The sequence below is a fragment of the Rhodnius prolixus genome, unplaced genomic scaffold (assembly GCF_049639745.1).
Source record: "Rhodnius prolixus isolate KJV_2025 unplaced genomic scaffold, Rpr scaffold_10, whole genome shotgun sequence".
Taxonomy (NCBI): domain Eukaryota; kingdom Metazoa; phylum Arthropoda; class Insecta; order Hemiptera; family Reduviidae; genus Rhodnius; species Rhodnius prolixus.
Genome location: NW_027411615.1, coordinates 10,406,161 through 10,426,659, shown reverse-complemented (window position 1 = coordinate 10,426,659; position 20,499 = coordinate 10,406,161). Strand labels below are relative to the sequence as shown.

Here is a 20,499-nt window from a genome sequence, read left to right as displayed (position 1 = left end):
CTAGAGGTCATTAAATGATTAAAAATTACAATATGACTTAATCAAATCCCTAAATTATTGTGTGGAATGAAAAGGAACCCGTAGTAAAATAGGTGACGCCTAATAAACGAGGCGTTGCAAAAAAGCGGAAAGACTGAAAGATAGACTGATTTAATTAAAAACACCGAGCTTACAGATACTAGCACTCTGACCGAAGGACTGTCCCTTTGACTGGGACACATCCTCCCCTGTTACAGTTAACCAGCGTTGCGACAAGTCGTCTCCAAGTGTCATAAAACTTGTCCCTTTTTGACCTCATTTCTGCCGTAGATGCACTGGGTTTGTCTTAAAATATTACTTGTCCTGTTCTTTTGTAATATTAAGGTTCTCTCATTTCATTTTTACATTTACAATTACTGCTAATTGAAGAGCTTCGTACAAAAAGGAGTTATCTACTTTTTTTCAGAAAATGTGTTTAGCGGCGCCCCCTATTGTATGTTCAATTCTACATCTTTTGGTGCATAAACGAGTGTTTATACAGACTCGTTAATTATTATTTATATTACTTATGCTCTAACCTAGGTTTGATTTGGAGCAAAAATGAGTTTTCTACTGCAGATAACTTTCTTTTACTCCAAACAGAAAAAGTGACGCCATCAAACAAAAAATTTTTTATTGTTTATTTAATGTTTATATTAGATAGATATTATTATTTTTTTACAGGCATAATATATGTAACATTCGATTCGATAAGACACAAAATGCCACTTATGTTAAAAGCTCAAAAACAAGAAATCTGTTGACTAAAGTACTTAATATGTACTCAAGTTTTACTGAAAATATTAGTGCAAAAAAAGAGTTAGCTGCAAAATAACTTTTGCTTATAGCAAGCTTAAAAAATGCCCTAGAAAGTTCAAATTGAGTCCCAAATGACCCCATCACAATATATTAACTAATCCTTACAGTAGACACAACATAAGGAATACATCTTAAAACATATTTAGTCTTTTGTCCCTACTAAATATTTTAAAAAACTGTAGATAACTCCTTTTTGCACCAAGCTCTTCAATTGCCTTATTAATTGATTATATAAATGGTTTGCAGGATGCAGAGACGTAATCAATTCAATAACACTGCTTATCAATTTACCCGAGTAATTCAAAACTTTTTATAAGCGTAATCGTAAATTCTAGCTTAAAAGCCAAGAACAGGCCATTCTTATAGTTCTTAGCAGCTCAATTCCTTTTGATACATTTTTTGAGGTTTCTTTGAATAGCTGATATTTTGGCCCCCAACAACTCTAGAGCTTTGAATGCTCTAATCCCACTAACCGTCAAAAGCGAGTTAGGCGAAACCAAATAATCAATACGAGTTGGAAAGTAAGTGCAATGAATCGTGAATACAGTTGGTACTGCTGTTTGAAGCACTGTATAAATCACATAATATTATTAATAATGTATCTATCTGCATAGACTGTACTTAAAAGTGGCCTATATTGATAAATCACGCCTCTAGCGCAGGGGTCGGCAACCTATTTTAAGTAGAGAGCCATTTCTTCTTAAATAATTTTAATAAATCTTATCAAGAGCCGCAAGGTTGATAGTGTAAACAACTCTGTAGATCATTTATATTCATAATTTATTATTTTATGATATTCAATAACATTTAAATGTTTTAAAACTGTCCGGTAGGGCAGTGGTAAAAGGTTTGATCGTCCAAAAACTGCACGATAAAGCGTAACGTTGGAAAACACCAAACTTTGACAATTTTATATATTTATTTTCCACATATTGCAAAGTAAATAAACGAATAAATAATAACTAAACCTGTATTTGAATGAAAATGGCGGCAGTCTTTTATAATTACGTACTGTATTTTAAAATAATTCTATTCAATTTCAAACCTATCACATTTAAAATTCTTTTTGGAAAAATATCGTTACTTTAATAAATGAAATTTTCATTTGTTTCAATAAAATTGAAATATACAATTTATTTTGGACAGGCTGAAGAGCCACAAAATTTGGATAAAAGAGCGGGTTGCCGACCCCTGCTCTAGCGTATTATATGTTTAAAAAAAAACAAGTTTGAATTATTTGGGTTTACTTTCTTATTTGATAATTGGTATAATTTTTATATATTATCATTGTTAAGTAAACTTTAAATAACAATAAATCTTTGTTAAAGTAGGGCTTGCCTTTTTAACAGCTTATTCAGAGGAAAAGGAAAGAAAAGAGGGAAAAAAAGACCTTGCAAAAAGGGCTCCTATTTGAGCAGCAGTAGAATGATTGCGGTCAGCATCCTTAGTTTTAGGAGAAGAGTTCTGCCAGAGGAGGAAGGGACAGAGTACATAACTTTGATGGATCGACTGATAAAAGATAGGGGAGGCGTCCTTTCAAGTCTTTAGGGAGTGGCTACAACAATGGAAGGCCAATTAAGTGAAGAGAACGAGAAGGAAAATGATGGAAAGCTAAAGTTGGGGTTTTCCTTCTCTCTCTATCTCTTGCTTGAAACCTTAGATCTGTTGTGGATACTTAATAAAAATGGAGCGCCATAAAAGAACTTTCTTCCTAAAAAGGGGCCGCACGCGACTTTTTAAAAAACTTGAAAGAACAATGGAGGATAATAACAAAGAAAAAGAAGAAAAGGTCAAGTCCACTAAAAGAAAATTAGAGTAATGATAAATCACCTTCAGGCCTTTACTCCTAGAGAAGGTTTCGTTCAAAGCCAGCAGTCTCAAGTAGGCAGAATTCTTTCCGGCCGCTTTTGACATGATCATTCTTGCTTCCGATAATCCTTCTTCACCAAAATATACAACTGTCAATAATACTCTTCTATCATTTTTTAAACCAATTTTAACAAATTTATCCATAAATCCTTGAAATGTATGCACTCGTCCAGATAATGGTAATATTATATGGATAAGCTCTTTTTTTGGATTGACCAATATATTTGCTATTTGTACTAATGGAGCAAACGGTCTCAGTACAGTTATCTTTGTAAAACCAGATTTATTTAATTTATGTTTAAAGTATAATTCATATTCGGTACCAGTTGTCGGCTCTATTCTATAGATACCTTCAACGAAATCATCTAATGTATATTTATTTTTAGTTAAATTTCTGTTTAAAGTGTCAACAGCAGTTTGTAACGCTTGATGAAGATCTTTGCGTTTATAACCAATTGGTTTCTCCACAACACGTTTGCCCAATCCAAGATCCGTTGGATAGACTCGATTCAAGGTAAAATGATTAAATGAGATCATTTCATATTCATTATTCAATGATACACCTTTTTGTAATTCTGCTCGTTCTATTTGTTTTTTTACATGATTCATGCAGTCACTAGCGTTCCAATCGTTCGTCGATAATGCTCCTGTAACAGATAAAGATAAACAAAATAATTAGTACGACTTAGAAGTAAAACAAAAATGATCTTATAGATTAACCAAAACATAGAAAATAGTTATTGTTGCCGCACGATAAACCTGCTCCAGAGTGTTTTAAACTTTTTAGAGCGACGAATATTTTTCTATTTTACAAAAACGTTTGCACAGTCTCCAATAAAAATTATTTATTTCTTTTTCACTGACTTCAAAGGGATTTGGAATTTTACCATGTTCATTTTCAATTTACAATTTCCTTTTTCTTTTTTCTTTTAAGCGGAGAAGTATTTTATATGACATTTTAAAAAATAAATACTTTTATAAGAGATTGCTTACGATTTTTCGTATTTAATAATATGATAAGCCACCAAAATAAGAAATAATGTTATAAGCATGTGGGAAAATAAATAAATGATTCCAAAGGAACAGTGTTACAAGTAAACAACAGTAAAATAGTGTAAACTTAAACTTTTAAATAAGAAAATCCAAAAGACAATTAAGTTCAAAGCATTATAAACCCATAAAAATCAATTTTTGTTAGTGACTGACAAAGTAAAAACTTGACATACAAATAAAAATTCATCTGTCTAAATAAAAAACAAATTAGTAAACATTCTGGTGGACATATCATTATTATATGTTTGAAATCTTCCTCCTCATTGCAATCTACGCAAAGAGGAGAGAGGACCTTTTGTTGATCCTGTGTAGATACGATCCGCACACCGCGTGGTTCGCTCTCAGCCTGCTTATTGTCGTAACAACCCATTTATTAGTGACAGTTCCCTTAAACCATGGTTGTCTAGGTAACTGATCTGCCATAGTTTTATAGAATCTACCTTTATCACCATTATTGTAATCTGTCTGCCATTTTTGTAGTGCTGCTTTTGCAATTATACCCTTGATATCGGTGTATGGTAATTTATAATTAGCCATTTCCCCACTATTGGTGGCTTCCTTTGCAAGTGTATCAACAATTTCATTCTCTTTTATACCACAATGACCCCTTACCCACAAAAAATTAATGCAGACTCCCTTCTCTTTAAAAATGGCAATAGTTTCTACAATCTCTGCGATAATGTGATTCATTCCTGTAGACTGGTTGTGTATATGTGATAATTTACACAACGCACTCTGGCTGTCACTAATAATGGTATATTTTTTCTCCGACAACGAATAAATATATTTTAAAGCCGTTAAAATAGCAATTAGCTCCGCTGTATAGATGGACGCCTCATCTTCTAATTTAATTATCGTAAAATAGTTCCGAACCGGATCATACACAGCACTTCCGACTTTATTATTGATTTTGGACCCATCTGTAAATAAACGATATGAGCCCGGATAATGGGAAGAAATGTAATCTTCGAAGGCCGCGGTTCTCATCTTTTCCGGTACCTTTATCAAGTCGAAGGAAGTGTTAACACTTAATTCGCTCAATAAATGTTCGTATTTTAAGTTGTACACATCTAACTTATTATTAGAATGTACCTTATCTCTAAAGGTAGAGATTCTAATAAAACTTTCTGTGTAAATGGGGCCTTTCTTTTTTGTCCAATATTTGTGAGTGAGGACTTCGGTATTTAATTGGCTTATTTTATTATAAATTATCCGGTTCGTGGCTAATTTTTTTAAGACATATCGATCGGACAGTACTTCTATTCTATAAGCGAGCGGTAATTCGCCAGCCTCTGCGTACATTACGTCCACAGGTGTGCTGTTCAAGAATCCGAGACACAATCTGATACATTTATTTTGTAGTACGTGAAGGGGTCGCATAACATACTTGCAGGCCTGACCATACAGAAAACACCCGTAATCCAGTACCGCTCTTATTGTGGCCCTGTAGAACATTAGGGACACCTCCGGGTCCGCCCCCCCACTTCCTGTGGGAAAAGGCTCGTAATGTGTTGAAGTACTTTACTATTTTTAATTCCACGGTTTCGATGTGTTATTAAAAGGGTTTCATCCTAATTACCGCCCTTTTTTAGACACATGAAAGTCTTCGAAACTTCTTCGAAAATTGATGAAGGCAAGTTATTCAAACTACAAATTAAAGATCTGATATGGAGCATGCAACATTCTTTTATTGCAAATATTGAAATTAACTAGTTTTCTCCAAAATTGCAACTTAAATAAAGTTAATATTAAATCATGTTCTTTCGCTTATTACCCGAATATATTCGGGTAATATTCTATTCGGGTAATACGCTTTTAGTGTTGTGAAAGTATTAACTCGGAGTCTACCAAGCTCAAAACTACATGGGTATTCGGGACTTCTAACGAACGCTAGCCATTTAATTCGTCCTGGGATCTTCCCTGATCACGAACCGGGCATTGTACTGTTGGTAAGGTAACGATGATTCTTAATTTTGTTTTTTTTTAAATTTATTAATGCTTTTGAAGAATACATTTCTTCATAGCAAGTACCTAGTTGCTACGAATAACAATAAATATAATAAAAGAAAAATAAGTTAAACTACGTACAAAAGGAAAATTGAATTAATTACAAAATACACAATGATTCTTATGATGATTCTTAATTAGAAAGATCCAGGTACGGATATAAAGCTGATGGTTTTTTTTTCCTTTGGTTTAGTTTTATGATCCTAATTAGGACTTAGGATATCGAAGGTCTGACTTCGTCTCTCCCTTCTAGAGACAATAATCATACTATTAGCCATGTATCAAGCTTCTAGAACAGGGATGGTGAATCTTTTTGAGTCGTGGGTCAAATTTTGTTTATTTTTTTTTTTTTTTTTTTTTTTTTTTTTTTAGTACTAGCTCTTGGGCCACTAATGCCTATTTGGCACAAGAGTTAAGTTTACAAATTTTAAACTGAATATTTTCAAAACTAAATATCTTTAAAATTTCAGTTGGCTTGACGGGTAAAACGGGACGAAACAAGTGCTATGGAAGTCTCTTTTTACAAACATAACTGATCAAAACCTTACAAAAGTGTGCTTTATCTGAAGAAAAATCTAAATATGGTTATTTGCTTTGGGTTGTTCGATTTTTTTAACAAACAAACTATGAGTGAAATTATACATTTTATTTGATATTTTGTAAACACTTTTGCTTTATTTCAAATACTACAAAAGCATTTGTCGTCATTTGCGTTTTTAGAACTGTAATGATCAAACTAAAGGTTATAGATGATAGCATTTAAATTGCTTTTGTGTCAATGCGTGATTGAAAAAAATACAGATAGAATATAAATTATCCACACAATTAGAAAATCTAAATCAACCCGCGTGAACAAACAAATGGTTGCCTAGCAATTGTGGGACAGTAAAAAAGCTTGCGCGGGTCATAGGTTGGCCATCACTGTTCTAGAACATTGTTCCAGTCCTGCTAATAAGAACTTATCTTAACATCGTCAAGAATCAGGAAGAAGGTGCTGTTTGTTAAAGGCACTGTTTTTACTTAGCGTACTCCCAAAATCAAACCCATTGCATGAGCCTACTACGAGGGTCGTTTGAAAAGTCCGTGCAAAGTCAGAGAGATAGCACCACTGCTATCAAGGTTATGTTTAGTTAGTAGCATCTCTTGGAAGAACACACACCAAGTTTCAGCCAGATCGGTCTATTTCTTTGTGTTTGGCATTCGTTTGAATCGAGGAAGTCGAGTGATTTTTAAAAAATGGACGAAAAAGAATTTCGTGTGTTGATTAAACACTACTTTATGAAAGGCAAAACGCCTCAGGTGACTAAAGAGAAGCTTGATAAACATTATGGTGACTCTGCACCTTCGATTAGAACAGTTTATAAGTGGTTTCAAAATTTTCGGAGTGGCCATATGGGCACAAGTGACGCTGAACGTTCTGGACGCCCTGTTGAGGTTACTACTCCAGAAATCATTGATAAAATCCATGATATGGTGATGGATGACAGAAGATTGAAGGTGCGTGAGATTGCTAGTGCTGTGGGCATCTCGAATGAACGGGTACATAATATTTTGCATCAACATTTGGACATGACAAAGCTATCCGCAAGATGGGTGCCGCGATTGCTCACGCTTGACCAAAAACGAAATCGTGTAAGGACGGTTTGCAGCTGTTCCAGAAGAATCCGCAGAACTTTAAGCGTCGTTTCGTCACTGTGGATGAAACATGGATACATCACTACACTCCTGAGAACAAAGAACAATCTAAACAATGGGTTACCAAGGGGGAATCTGCGCCAAAAAAGGCGAAGACCGTTCCTTCGGCCGGAAAGATTATGGCGACTGTCTTTTGGGATTCGCAAGGAATAATCCTCATCGACTATCTGGAAAAGGGTAAAACTATTACAGGTGCATATTATTCATCGTTATTGGACCGTTTGAAAACCGAGCTGCAAGAAAAACGCCCACGATTGGCCCACAAAAAAGTCCTTTTCCATCACGACAACGCATCAGCTCACACCTCAGCAGTTGTGGGCGCAAAATTAATGGAAATAGGGTTCCAACTCGATTCACATCTCCCCTATTCTCCAGACTTGGCTCCCTCGGACTACTATTTGTTCCCCAATATGAAGAAATGGCTGGCGGGAAAAAGATTTTATTCAAACGAGGAGGTGATTGCAGAAACGAATGGCTATTTTTCAGACTTGGACAAATCCTATTATTCGGAATGGATCAACATACTAGAGCAGCGTTGGACGAAGTGTATAAGCCTAAAAGGAGACTATGTTGAAAAATAAAAAAGGTTTACCCCAAAAAATTAAGTAGTTTTTATTTTTGCACGGACTTTTCAAACGACCCTCATATTTCATTGTTGATTAAAAGTAAGTAAACTCAAGTAACCAGTAACGTTATACGCGAGATGGCCACCTGATTCCTAAATAACTGAGTATAACTTGTGTAGATACCTTTTCCTAGTCTAGTTAACTTTTAATCAGAAAACAAAACAAAAAAAAAACAAAAATCATAGAGACTCAGTTGAGTTCTTAGTTAATTTATTTTATTAAAAAAATGTTTTTAACATAATATATTAATTTATCATCTCTTTTGGTACCTAGAAAATGTTATTGTTATCTATTCTGAGTAGCTTTATGTCAGAATATTAAATTTACCTTGAATAAATTAACAATGAATTTTAAAGTAATAATCACGCATAGTGGCTCTATTATAGTGGTAATGTTCACGGTTGGATACTTGAATAGAACGCAGGAAATGTTCCAAGTTTTGCATACGATCTGCAATATCATGCTCCAGAGTTCCAGCGCTGGTTGAAATCTTCATCAGGCCCCTCTTATATCCGCATATCAGATTATTATAATTTATTATTCTCTTGAAAACCGAAAAATTTTCGGCAATTATAATTTCGATGCTGATTTAACTCATATTTCTTGAGAATTCTTCATTTCAGAGGAGAAAGATTTTTTTGTATTAATACTTACGAGGGTCGTTTGAAAAGTCCGTGCAAAAATAAAAACTACTTAATTTTTTGGGGTAAACCTTTTTTATTTTTGAACATAGTCTCCTTTTAGGCTTATACACTTCGTCCAACGCTGCTCTAGTTTGTTGATCCCTTCCGAATAATAGGATTTGTCCAAGTCTGAAAAATAGCCATTCGTTTCTGCAATCACCTCCTCGTTTAAATAAAATCTTTTTCCCGCCAGCCATTTCTTCATATTGGGGAACAAATAGTAGTCCGAGGGAGCCAAGTCTGGAGAATAGGGGGGATGTGAAACGAATTGGAACCCTATTTCCATTAATATTGCGCCCACAACTGCTGAGGTGTGAGCTGGTGCGTTGTCGTGATGGAAAAGGACTTTTTTGTGGGCCAATCGTGGGCGTTTTTCTTGCAGCTCGGTTTTCAAACGGTCCAATAACGATGAATAATATGCACCTGTAATAGTTTTACCCTTTTCCAGATAGTCGATGAGGATTATTCCTTGCGAATCCCAAAAGACAGTCGCCATAATCTTTCCGGCCGAAGGAACGGTCTTCGCCTTTTTTGGCGAAGATTCCCTCTTGGTAACCCATTGTTTAGATTGTTCTTTGGTCTCAGGAGTGTAGTGATGTATCCATGTTTCATCCACAGTGACGAAACGACGCTTAAAGTCCTGCGGATTCTTCTGGAACAGCTGCAAACCGTCCTTGCAACACTTCACACGATTTCGTTTTTGGTCAAGCGTGAGCAATCGCGGCACCCATCTTGCGGATAGCTTTGTCATGTCCAAATGTTGATGCAAAATATTATGTACCCGTTCATTCGAGATGCCCACAGCACTAGCAATCTCACGCACCTTCACTCTTCTGTCATCCATCACCATATCATGGATTTTATCAATGATTTCTGGAGTAGTAACCTCAACAGGGCGTCCAGAACGTTCAGCGTCACTTGTGCCCATATGGCTACTCCGAAAATTTTGAAACCACTTATAAACTTTTCTATAGAACGTTCGATATCGAAGGTGCGGAGTCACCATAATGTTTATCAAGCTTCTCTTTAGTCTCCTGAGGCGTTTTGCCTTTCATAAAGTAGTGTTTAATCAACCCACGAAATTCTTTTTCGTCCATTTTTTAAAAATCACTCGACTTCCTCGATTCAAACGAATGCAAAACACAAAGAAATAGATCGATCTGGCTGAAACGTGGTGTGTGTTCTTCCAAGAGATGCTACTAACTAAACATAACCTCGATACGCGCCAGTGGCGCTATCTCTCTGACTTTGCACGGACTTTTCAAACGACCCTCGTATTCTAATGACTGCATTAACCAAATGTACAGCATGTAAAATACAAATGATTCCTCTGGTACTGCAGCATCTCAAATACAAAATAGATAAAAATGAAGAAAGACCCGATTTGCAACCAATTGATAAAGGATTTGAGAAGAAGAAGACTGCGTTGTTTCCTTTACCATTATATTGAGAGTACATGTGAGAGAATTCGGGTATGATGCAAGAACCAGATGAACGCCTTTAGACATGGGATAAATGGTCTACTTTTTCTTGATTAACTACTATGTAAAGTACCCAGCTGCGTCTAATTCCCTTCGTAACAAATAACCAAATTAGTCTAGAATCTATTAGCATGTTCCTAAAAACAAATGTTTAAATGGAAGATTGATGACAGGATTTGCTGAATGAAAGCTTCTTTTTGATATTTTATGAATTATTTGGTGGAATACGAAGTGTGGCTATTAAATAACGAGAATATTGCTGTAAAACATTTTATTTGAAATTTATACATATTTAGTTATTATCACCTTCAATATACACCCCTCCCCTATTCCTACAACGCTCCATGCGAATTTACCATTGTTCGAAACAGTCTTTTTCTGTCAGTTCCTGAATGACGCGTGCCGCTTTTTCTTTCACAGCTTCAACGGACCGAAATCGTGTTCCTTTTAATGCAGATTTGACTTTGGGGAACAGATAAAAGTCACATGGTGGCCAGGTCAGGCGAATAAGGCCGGATGGCCTAAAACTGGGATGCTGTACTTGGCTAGAAACGTCTTGACAGACAATGCAGTGTGAGCCGGCGCGTTGTCTTGATGGATAACCACGTGACTTGTTCTTCTACAAATCGGGTCGTTTTTTTCCTTACTCTTTCACGGAGTTGAGAAAACACCTCACGGTAGTTATGTTGATTAATTATAATCGATATTTTCATCCGTTTTAGACGTGGAAGGGCGACCCAATCTTAATGCTATTTTAAAAACAAATATTTTGAGTATACATAAATATTTTTAGGTACTTTCAAATTTCGTTCAACAGAATTAAATAATTAACAGGATTATATAATTTGTTATTCACTTATTTATTTTGCAAGAAGTATTTTTTCGATTTATTAAGTGATTTTTGGAGTTATTCTTCGATACCAATGTAGAGATTACTGGTGTCATTTAGAGGTCGGCAGCAGCAATAACTGTAAACTTTGCTTATCAGCGTTGAAATGATAATGGCCAAGTTTTAAAAATTACGTTCTAAAAAATAGTATGTAAAGATTGTCAGGATGCCATCAGCGTACATTTGTTGCTATTTTTCTGCGATTACTTTTGATCTTGGTTATAAATTTACAGTAAGCCGAAGTTATAGAGAAATTTAATTTTAGATGTAGTTTTTAATGATGGTAAATTACGAAAGTGAGGAAAAGCAGCGGAGTGAGGAGAGGTAAGTTGCATGTTGTAAATGTCTAGAGAGGTAGGGCTACTATTAGGGCAACCTCCCCTTATCCTGCAAGAAGAAGACGAAGGGTAACAGAGCAACTCCTCTGCGAGCCTACCCCTCTGAATGAACTTTACCAAGCACTGCCCCTCCTCTCTGCTTATAGCATCTTCAATAATAAATTTAATTAAAGTTTGTCCCAGTGGTGCGAGGCGGTTGTAGGCGAGGATGAACCGACATTTAGGCTAGAGGAGCGGCAACGGCTACCATTAATTAGACACAACTTCCTGTCGGAGGCCGGTTTCGCCTGACATCTTCCACTTCCGGCCACAGACGTTCACCGCAATATCTTTCTACTTTCATTTTTTATTTTCCACAGAACCGTTTTCTTCCCTTTAGCCAGTTCTTAGAGGTGAGAGGCCATTACTAAAAACAATAAAAATCCTAGGTAGTAAGGTAGCTGAAACAATTATTGCCTGTTTATCAGGAAATGGCTAGGTCATCATCACATTAAATTACATTCTCTTGGCAGATTTATACTTTCCAAACAAATAAGCTGTTTTAACCAGTAATTACTTTCTGCCGGCCCACCATTACACTTCAAGCTAATTCATTATAATAAATGTCCTAAATGTTTTAAAGCAAATAAAATAAAGTTATTCAGTTTATAAGTTTATAATAAAAATTCTTATACCTTGCAAAGAAAGGTTACTTTTAATGGTTACCTTTAATGTAAGACCTTTCACGTGGTAATGCGATGTTACCAAATTCGTACTTTACTTTTCCTCAAAAGTAGATTAAAGCTTTACTTCAAAATAACCGTTGCAAGTCGCAAAAAGTAAATTTGTAAAATTGTTTATTTTCACAAACTAGACAATGATCTAGTAAGAATGAAATATAGTTTAAAATTCGGCGTGTTAGCACTTCGAGAAAGAAAGTCGACTGAATGATCTTGTAAGTTATGTTTAATTTCAGTTAAATTTTATGTACGTGTCATTATTCAGGATAGTTTATATTCATCCTTTTATTTCCCATCCTGGGACCAAGTTTCTTCATCAATTAACCTTTTTAACAACAGAACTTTTACGCAGACATCACACCAATCCACTTAAACATGTAGATCCTCTAAAATCAATCCGCCACTTGTAGCAACACTTGCTTCTGAGTAATGGCTCCCAAAATAGAAAATTAATGCTACTAACCCACAAAAAGTGTCAAAATATAACAATGTTCATCTTTAAACGAACCATCAGTCCTTGCACGGATTCAGTATGGTGAAAACACCATAAAAAGTGAGTAAAAACTCTCTACTCTGACAGTCAACTGTCATGGAATTGAAACAAATTCATTACGGTTCGTCTTCAATCTAGCCAAAACAACATCATTCAAGATGTGTGAATCCCTCAGCCTTTATATATATTCATAAAATTATACTATTTACTTGTTGCAGAAGATCTGCCCCAGCATTAAATTTAGTAATAATTTCAGTACGTTAAAACAAATTAAAAAAATGAATTAACATTTATGCAGAATACACAACAAAATTTACTGAATTCACGATGAGCATTTGTACAGATCAAATCAGATGAGTTGAGTGTTCAACATTGTCAAGTAGCTCTTCAAATTATTGTGAGATACCACATGAAATGATTCCAATTACAGACTGTAAATGTTGTCGCGGAAAACATTAATTATAGGTAGGTAGCCTCGGCCATTGGTTTAGTGTAGTTTTTTGCTCTTTATTGAGAGGTGTGTTTTGTGTATTCAAGTTGATTTGAGGATCGGTACTTAAAAATTATTAACTAATCGATGAGTGGAGTGAATATAATAGGAACAAATAATTTTCTATAGCAACCTCCATTTGGGTTTTACCTTGCTCTAGGCAATTTGGGTATCTAAGGTATCCTCTGAAGAGTTTTACTCTGAGAGCTCCAACAATCCAATTGGCACAGAAGGTTATAAAGGTTATTGAAGTGTTATAAAATAAGAGAAGAATTCGAAAACATAATTTATTTTGTAAATATGTTTCTACAATTAACTAACTGTACCATACTAAAAAATAAATGAGTACGTTGAAGATAGACTGGTGCGAGTTAGGTAAATGAGGTATAATTTCCCGATCTAAATTCAAATAATAAATAGTTTCTTATTGATTCTACTAAAACCAAAATTTAAATGAAATAACCATTTATTTATTAATTTGCTTTAGTCTGCTTAAAAGTAAAATTAATCTTTTGCTCAATCTCACTTAAAGTTTAAAGCTGGACACTAACTTTGGACAATTCTTACATTAAACTGAACAAGCTTCTTAATCGATATACCATCAAATAAATGAAACAATGAATTATTTAAAATATTTTAATTTATATTTCTTCACTCAACTTCTCACCAGGTGCTTCGCGTTGTAGATACTATTGCTACCTCAGCATTATTGCCCGAGTGTTTTCCTTGACGTCGCTCAGGCGTTCGACAGGGTGTGGCACGAGGAACTACTGTTTAAGCTGAGGGAGAATCTTCCTCATACATACTACCTTATCCTCAAATCCTAACTACAAGCTCGATATTTCAGAGTCAACTGTGGAGCAGCAGACTCTGATATCCATCTAGCTCGAGCTGGTGTTCCTCAGGGCAGTGTCCTAGGTCCTCTTCTTTACTCCTTATACACAGCAGACATACCTCAACACCCAAATACCATTCTTTCCACCTTTGCTGACGATACTGCTGTCTTATCTTCTCATTCCGATCCTCTTATCGCTACACGAGCTCTACAAACACACATCAACCGCTTACAGGACTGGCTTTTCAAATGGAGAATCCAAAACTAACATTACGAAATCAAAGTTTATAGTATTTACTCTCAGACGGAAAATCCTACCTCCCATCATCTTGAACCAAACTCCTATACCAGCTGTGGACAAAGTACGTTACCTTGGACTGTACCTAGACAAACGGTTGACATGAAATCCCCATACTAGACTGAAAAGACAAGAAACTAACCAACGCTATAAACTTCTGGCCAAACGTTCGAAACTCAACCTACATAACAAAAGACTCTTATACGTGCTGTTACTGCGACCTATTTGGTCTTACGGCATCGAAGTATGGGGATCGACTAAGCGTTCCAATTCTTTACGCCTTCAGACTTTACAATCAAAAATGTTACGAAAACTTCTAACGCTCCGTTCTAGTAACGGGAATTTTCGTTTTTTGAAAAAAATATTTATTTATTCATCTACATTAATATTGTCGCCTTCAAAGTAGTCCCCTTCGCATACAATACACTTGTGCCAGCGCTTTTTCCAATCCTCGAAACACTTCTGAAACTCGATCTTTGTGATAGCTTTCAGCTCTTTCAGCGATTCGCTTTTAATGTCATCTGTGCTTGTAAAACGACGGCCTTTTAATGTTCTCTTTATGTTTGGAAATAGAAAAAAGTCACATGGAGCCATGTCTGGCGAATATGGAGGCTGGGGCATCGTTAAAGTTTTGTTTTTGGCCAAAAATTCACGAACAAGCAATGAAGTGTGAGCAGGTGCATTATCGTGGTGCAAAATCCATGAATTGTTTTGCCACAAATCCGGGCGTTTTTTTCGGATTGCTTCACGCAAACGGCGTTGAACTTGTAGGTAGTACTCCTTATTGATTGTTTGACCTTGTGGCAAGAATTCATGATGCACTATGCCATTAAAATCGAAGAACACAGTGAGCATAACCTTCACATTCGACCGCACTTGTCGAGCCTTTTTCGGTCTTGGCGATCCAGAATGCCTCCACTGGGACGATTGAGCCTTAGTTTCGACATCATATCCGTAAACCCATGTTTCGTCACCTGTTATAACACGTTTCAGTAGATCCGCATCGTTGTCGACTTCATTGAGTGACTCTTGAGCAACTTCCATTCTCCGCTGTTTTTGTTCGAAATTCAACAATTTTGGAACAAATTTTGCTGCCACACGTTTCATACCCAAAACATCCGAAAAAATTTCATGGCATGAGCCAATTGATATGGCAACATCATCAGCGACTTCTCTGATTGTGATTCGGCGATCGTTCATAACCATTTCTTTCACTTTTTTCACGTTTTCATCGGTTGTTGATGTGCTTGGACGTCCAGGTCGTTCGTCATCTTCAACGTTTTCGCGGCCATCTTGGAAACGGTTATACCACTCGTAAATCCTTGTTTTACTCATAGCAGACTCACCATATGCCTTTATTAACATTTCACACACTTTATTTCATTTTTTACGCAAAATTTAATACAAATTCTTTGATCCATTTTTTTTAACAAACAAAAATCGCCAAGCTCGAAAAACACGTCTAACCTTAACGGCTGCCACTTAAGAAGTAAACAATGAATATTACTGAAAATTTTATCGTACTTCAGGGGCATGTGTACCAACATAATAAAAAAAAAAATTTACAATCAGACTCTCCAAACCCGCGAAATTTAAAAATTCCTGTTACTTTTTGAACACACCTCGTATTTCTAACCTTACCATTCAAAATGACCTCAACATCCCTTTCAATAACGACCTTACTAAAACTCGTTTCGTAAAATTTCATTCCTTTACAGCAGCTCATCCTAAACCTTTAATTGAACACTTTACTTCTTCCACATTACCAGGTAATCCTCCAAGGAGATTGAAGAGAAGATGGCCCCGCGACCTACTCTCCTCATAAGAGCAGTACAGTGCATCTGTTCACGTTAATGGAGTGTCGCCACTGGGTGCCTTCTCCAATCTTCAATCAAGACATTATATTACATCATTGTTGCAACAACCTTGATGCAGTCGCAAATTTCAATAAAAGATTAAAAAAAAAAATTCTTGAATCAAAGTAATAATGCTAGCTGTTTAAGCCAATAAATCTAAACACTTGTCTAATTTTAAACTCTCTTTCCACCATTTACAATGTCCTTAGTTCTTCGCCCATTCGTCGAGACTTATTATGTTCATTTAATAAAACATAATACGTAGTTTCTTTTTACCCTGTTTTTGTCGAAATATGTGCTGGTATTGATCAGCCTGAATACCCGTAGGTTTGAAAGAAACGTAGAAGGGCAGAATAGTATTATACTGACAATCATTCTTACAAAACGCACGAACCTGCAGAGGATATATGATTTGGGTGCAGCGAACTCATAGGCTAATTCTAGCTCATCTCATTCACCACTCACTTAGACACTTCTAAAATTCGTCATTCTGTCATGTCAAGGCCTATTTTGAGGCAGACAGTAGTAGAACAATACATAATAGTAATTTAAATACAATGACTTGAATATTTTGAAGTAAATCTTCGATTTTAGCGTTGCTCCGCTTCTAAAAAACTCGTAAGTAAGTACATCACTACCCATTCTTGGTTTCTGTAATTTAATATTAAGTTTTTTAAAACTTTAAAAGTGTAAAATTTTTGTTTTAAGAATATAAAAACAAATTTCTTTCTGCCAAGTTGGCATACAACAATTCAATGTTTTAGTATTTTTAACAAAAAACGTACACTGAAACCTGGAAAGGATCTTATATCGATAAAAAAACTTTCATAACTTTGTGTTCAATCGATATTGATTTGGAAGAATTGCGCTCTACTTCTTGTTCACAGCCACATCTTTGCACCATATGGTAGAACTCAGCAACAGAACTTGGAAGAAATATATAACTTTAACTTTAAATCCAAGTCCAAAAGACTTGATTGAACTTGAATTACTTTATCCCGCAAAATGTACTCTTCTAAAAGTTTTTGTATGTAAATTCACTTGCAAATCTAACATCATTTTTCCGATTCCCTCAAATAAAATGTAGGTAAATACTCCAAAGAGATGTGACCAAAGTTGCCCTAAAATGTCCTCTAATTTTTAGTTGTCTCATCAGCCAACTTGAACGACATTCTGGACCAATAATAGCAAAAAACTGAAACAATCTTGTCTGGAAAGTTATGAGTTTGCAACTAATTTAGTTTGTCGTACTATAACAGTATATTTATTCTTGACGGCCCATAAAAATAAGTAAATATTAAACATCCTAGATATTTGATAAATTTAATTAAATAATTTCCTGCAGAATTCCATTTCATTTGCTTCATTATGTTTGGAGCTTCACAAAAAAGAAAATTAGATTATACTGGTGTGAGTGAAATAAATAGAAGTTAAAATGTAACTAAGATAAAATCAAGAAGAGAAAGAAGAGTAACGGAAGTTGGAAAAAACGTCGAAAAAGGAAATGCTAGGTAACAACATCACTAAGAAATTAGGTGAAGTTTGATACTGTTGTAGGATGGGATGGTTTTTAGGGTTGGCTGTTCCCTTCATTAAGCTCTAGATCAAAACCTGCTCGCCCTAAATTACACTGAGTGTTGCTCGCTCAATATTATTATTCTCAGAAGTTTGTTCTGCCCTAATTGCAACTCCCTTTTTATATTCTCTTTTCACTTGACAAGAGGTAGTATCGCAATCGTGCCAATTATCTATACGAGGTGTAGCTATTAAATAACGGGACTATTGCTGTAAAAACATTTTATTTTAAATTTATACATATTTAGTTATTATCACCTTCAATATACACCCCTCCCCTATCTCTACAACGCTCCATGCGAATTTACCATTGTTCGATACAGTGCTGAAAGTCTTTTACTGTGAGCTCCTGCATGACGCGTGCCGCTTTTTCTTACACAGCTTCAACGGACTGAAATCATGTTCCTTTTAATGCAGATTTGACTTTGTGGAACAGATAAAAGTCATATGGGGTCAGGTCAGGCGAATAAGGCGGATGGCCTAAAACTGGAATGTTATACTTGGCCAGACAATGCAGTGTGAGCTGGCGCGTTGTCTTGATGGAGAGCCCATGACTTGTTCTTCCACCAATAGGGTCGCTTTTTCTTCCTTACTCTTTCACGGAGTTGAGCAAGCACCTCACGGTAGTAATGTTGATTAATTATAATTGATATTTTCATCCGTTTTGGACGTGGAAGGGCGACCCGGGCGGCCATCATCTCCGACGTCTTCTCGGCCATCTTGGAAACGCTTGAATCACTCAAAAACTTGTGCGCACGTGATTAACATTCATCACCATAAACTTCTTTTAATAAAAGATAAGTTTCAGTAGCGGTTTTACCCAGTTTCTTGTGAAATTTCACGACAATTCGTTGCTCTACTAGCAAGTGTAGTAAATCATGTTTTCGACAAAACGAAACTAACACCTCTTACACCGGTTCCGGTCAGACAGATTTCTCTACAAACACGTGAGACGCTGCCATCGAAAGAGGAAGGCTTTACGCCGCACATCTGTCGGTCGTTAGGATTTGGCGCATGCACAGTTCTTCTGTAGCAGCATCAGTCTCGTTATTTAATAGCCACACCTCGTACCATTCAAATTAATGAAAATATTTAATTTTCCATTCAAAGTTATTTTTATTTCGTTTTTGTAATTGGTTATTAGAAATCTTGATAATATTCTATAGTTTACCAATGACTGTGTACATTTCGTTGTTTGTGTTTCCTTTTATTATCTCAAACATACTGAGGACACAGTTCTTGTTCTCGCTTTTGACCCTCTCTTCTCGTAATAATCATTTACTCCAACTATTTACTTCCTGCATCATTGGCAAGAAATGGAAGATTGATCATTAAGGTGATGAAGTGAAATTTGATAACGTTCTCTAGATCTTACGTCAGAGAAGAAACATCATCATTGCTTGCAAGAGTTTCTAATAACGTGGAATGAATTCAACAATTAGGAGCCTGGGCGATTATATTGTACGTAGTGAGTTCTGTACCCATTATCTATGTCCCGACGTGTAATATTATCCTGTAAATGTAGTCAAGTCTGCAGTAGTCCGGAATAATATAGATTCTTTTAAAAATTGGTTAGTTCTGCACTAGTGGATAATATCGTTGATTTCATCTGAAGCGTTGTTATTTCATCCCAAACTGGTTTCATATTTTCATCCAAATCATCACAGGTAGATTAATTAGTTTGGTTTTGAGACTTTACTTGTATTTCCATCTAGTGCTAGACTTGCTGGCTCTTAATAAAATATATTATTTTAGATCAAAGCAAAATTCTTGTTTTAACAACTCCCCAACTAAATGTTTTTCAAAAATTAGGGAACATTTAAATAAATTAGGGTTAGAAATTTGGAGATATGAACCAAAAAGAAAAGGTAAATCGAAAGAGTTCCTGTTTTGTTCCAAAGGTATCGTTCTAGATGTCAGGAATTTGCAAGTCCTACCTACTCCAGCCTTGTGGAATCAGCTCCGGTGTTGTACGATGGGTTTAATAATCTACAAATTGTTGCGCCAATAATAATAATAATAATAAATAATAATAATAATAATATAGGGGAAGGGATTAGCTATGAGGTTAGCATACTGGACTCCCACGCGGAGGTCCCGGGTTCGAATCCAGCAGCTGACCCTTAGATTTTCTCTTCCTAGGAGCTTCTTACAGCTCACTGTCCGGTGATGGACAGTGTTGTCTGTAACGAGAGAACACTGTCCGGAGGCCGGCAGTGCACTGGAAAAAGCTCCGGGCGCTAATGACCTCAGCTGTTGATGCGCCAAAAAAAAAAAAAAAAAAAAAAAAAAAAAAAAAAAAAAAAAAAATGTAAATGTTGCTTGAAAAAGGTAATTTTGAAGAACATGTTTAGAGAAGCTATCTATTGATGACACTTTAATGTTGAAATAGAAACTAGCTGCCATTGAGATCTTTTTTCAGAATTCTTGTAGATGTCTTTAGCCTTATGAGAGGAGTATGGAGTTCTAATGTTTTCTTGGAACTTTTAAGATTTTGTTTGAATTGTTTCATTAATAAAAAGTATGTTAGGGTCGGTGTATAACGTGAGGTTTTAAACGTAGTAAGATGTATCAGTAATGTACCTTAGTATATTACATACCTCTCTCACAAAGGTAACAAACTGATTATTGGTTAAGTACTAAACTGAGGTTCAATTTTTCGAAATAGTAGAATTAGAAAAGAATTTTGATTGGCTGCATCAAAATCTACGTACAAAATCTACAAACGACCAAATAAATAGACAGTCACGGATTA

The 20,499-nt window shown here is 35.6% G+C and overlaps 1 protein-coding gene across 2 annotated transcripts in view; it reads right to left on the bottom strand.

The window, feature by feature from the left end:
- Csgalnact (Chondroitin sulfate N-acetylgalactosaminyltransferase) overlaps positions 1–20,499 on the bottom strand; it is a 409,289-nt gene that overhangs the window by 47,434 nt on the left and 341,356 nt on the right. For both annotated transcript variants that reach the window (XM_074133944.1, XM_074133945.1), the window contains one exon: positions 2,668–3,353. In XM_074133944.1, the coding sequence (XP_073990045.1) occupies positions 2,668–3,353 (686 nt within the window). The remainder of the gene's footprint in view (positions 1–2,667; positions 3,354–20,499) is intronic.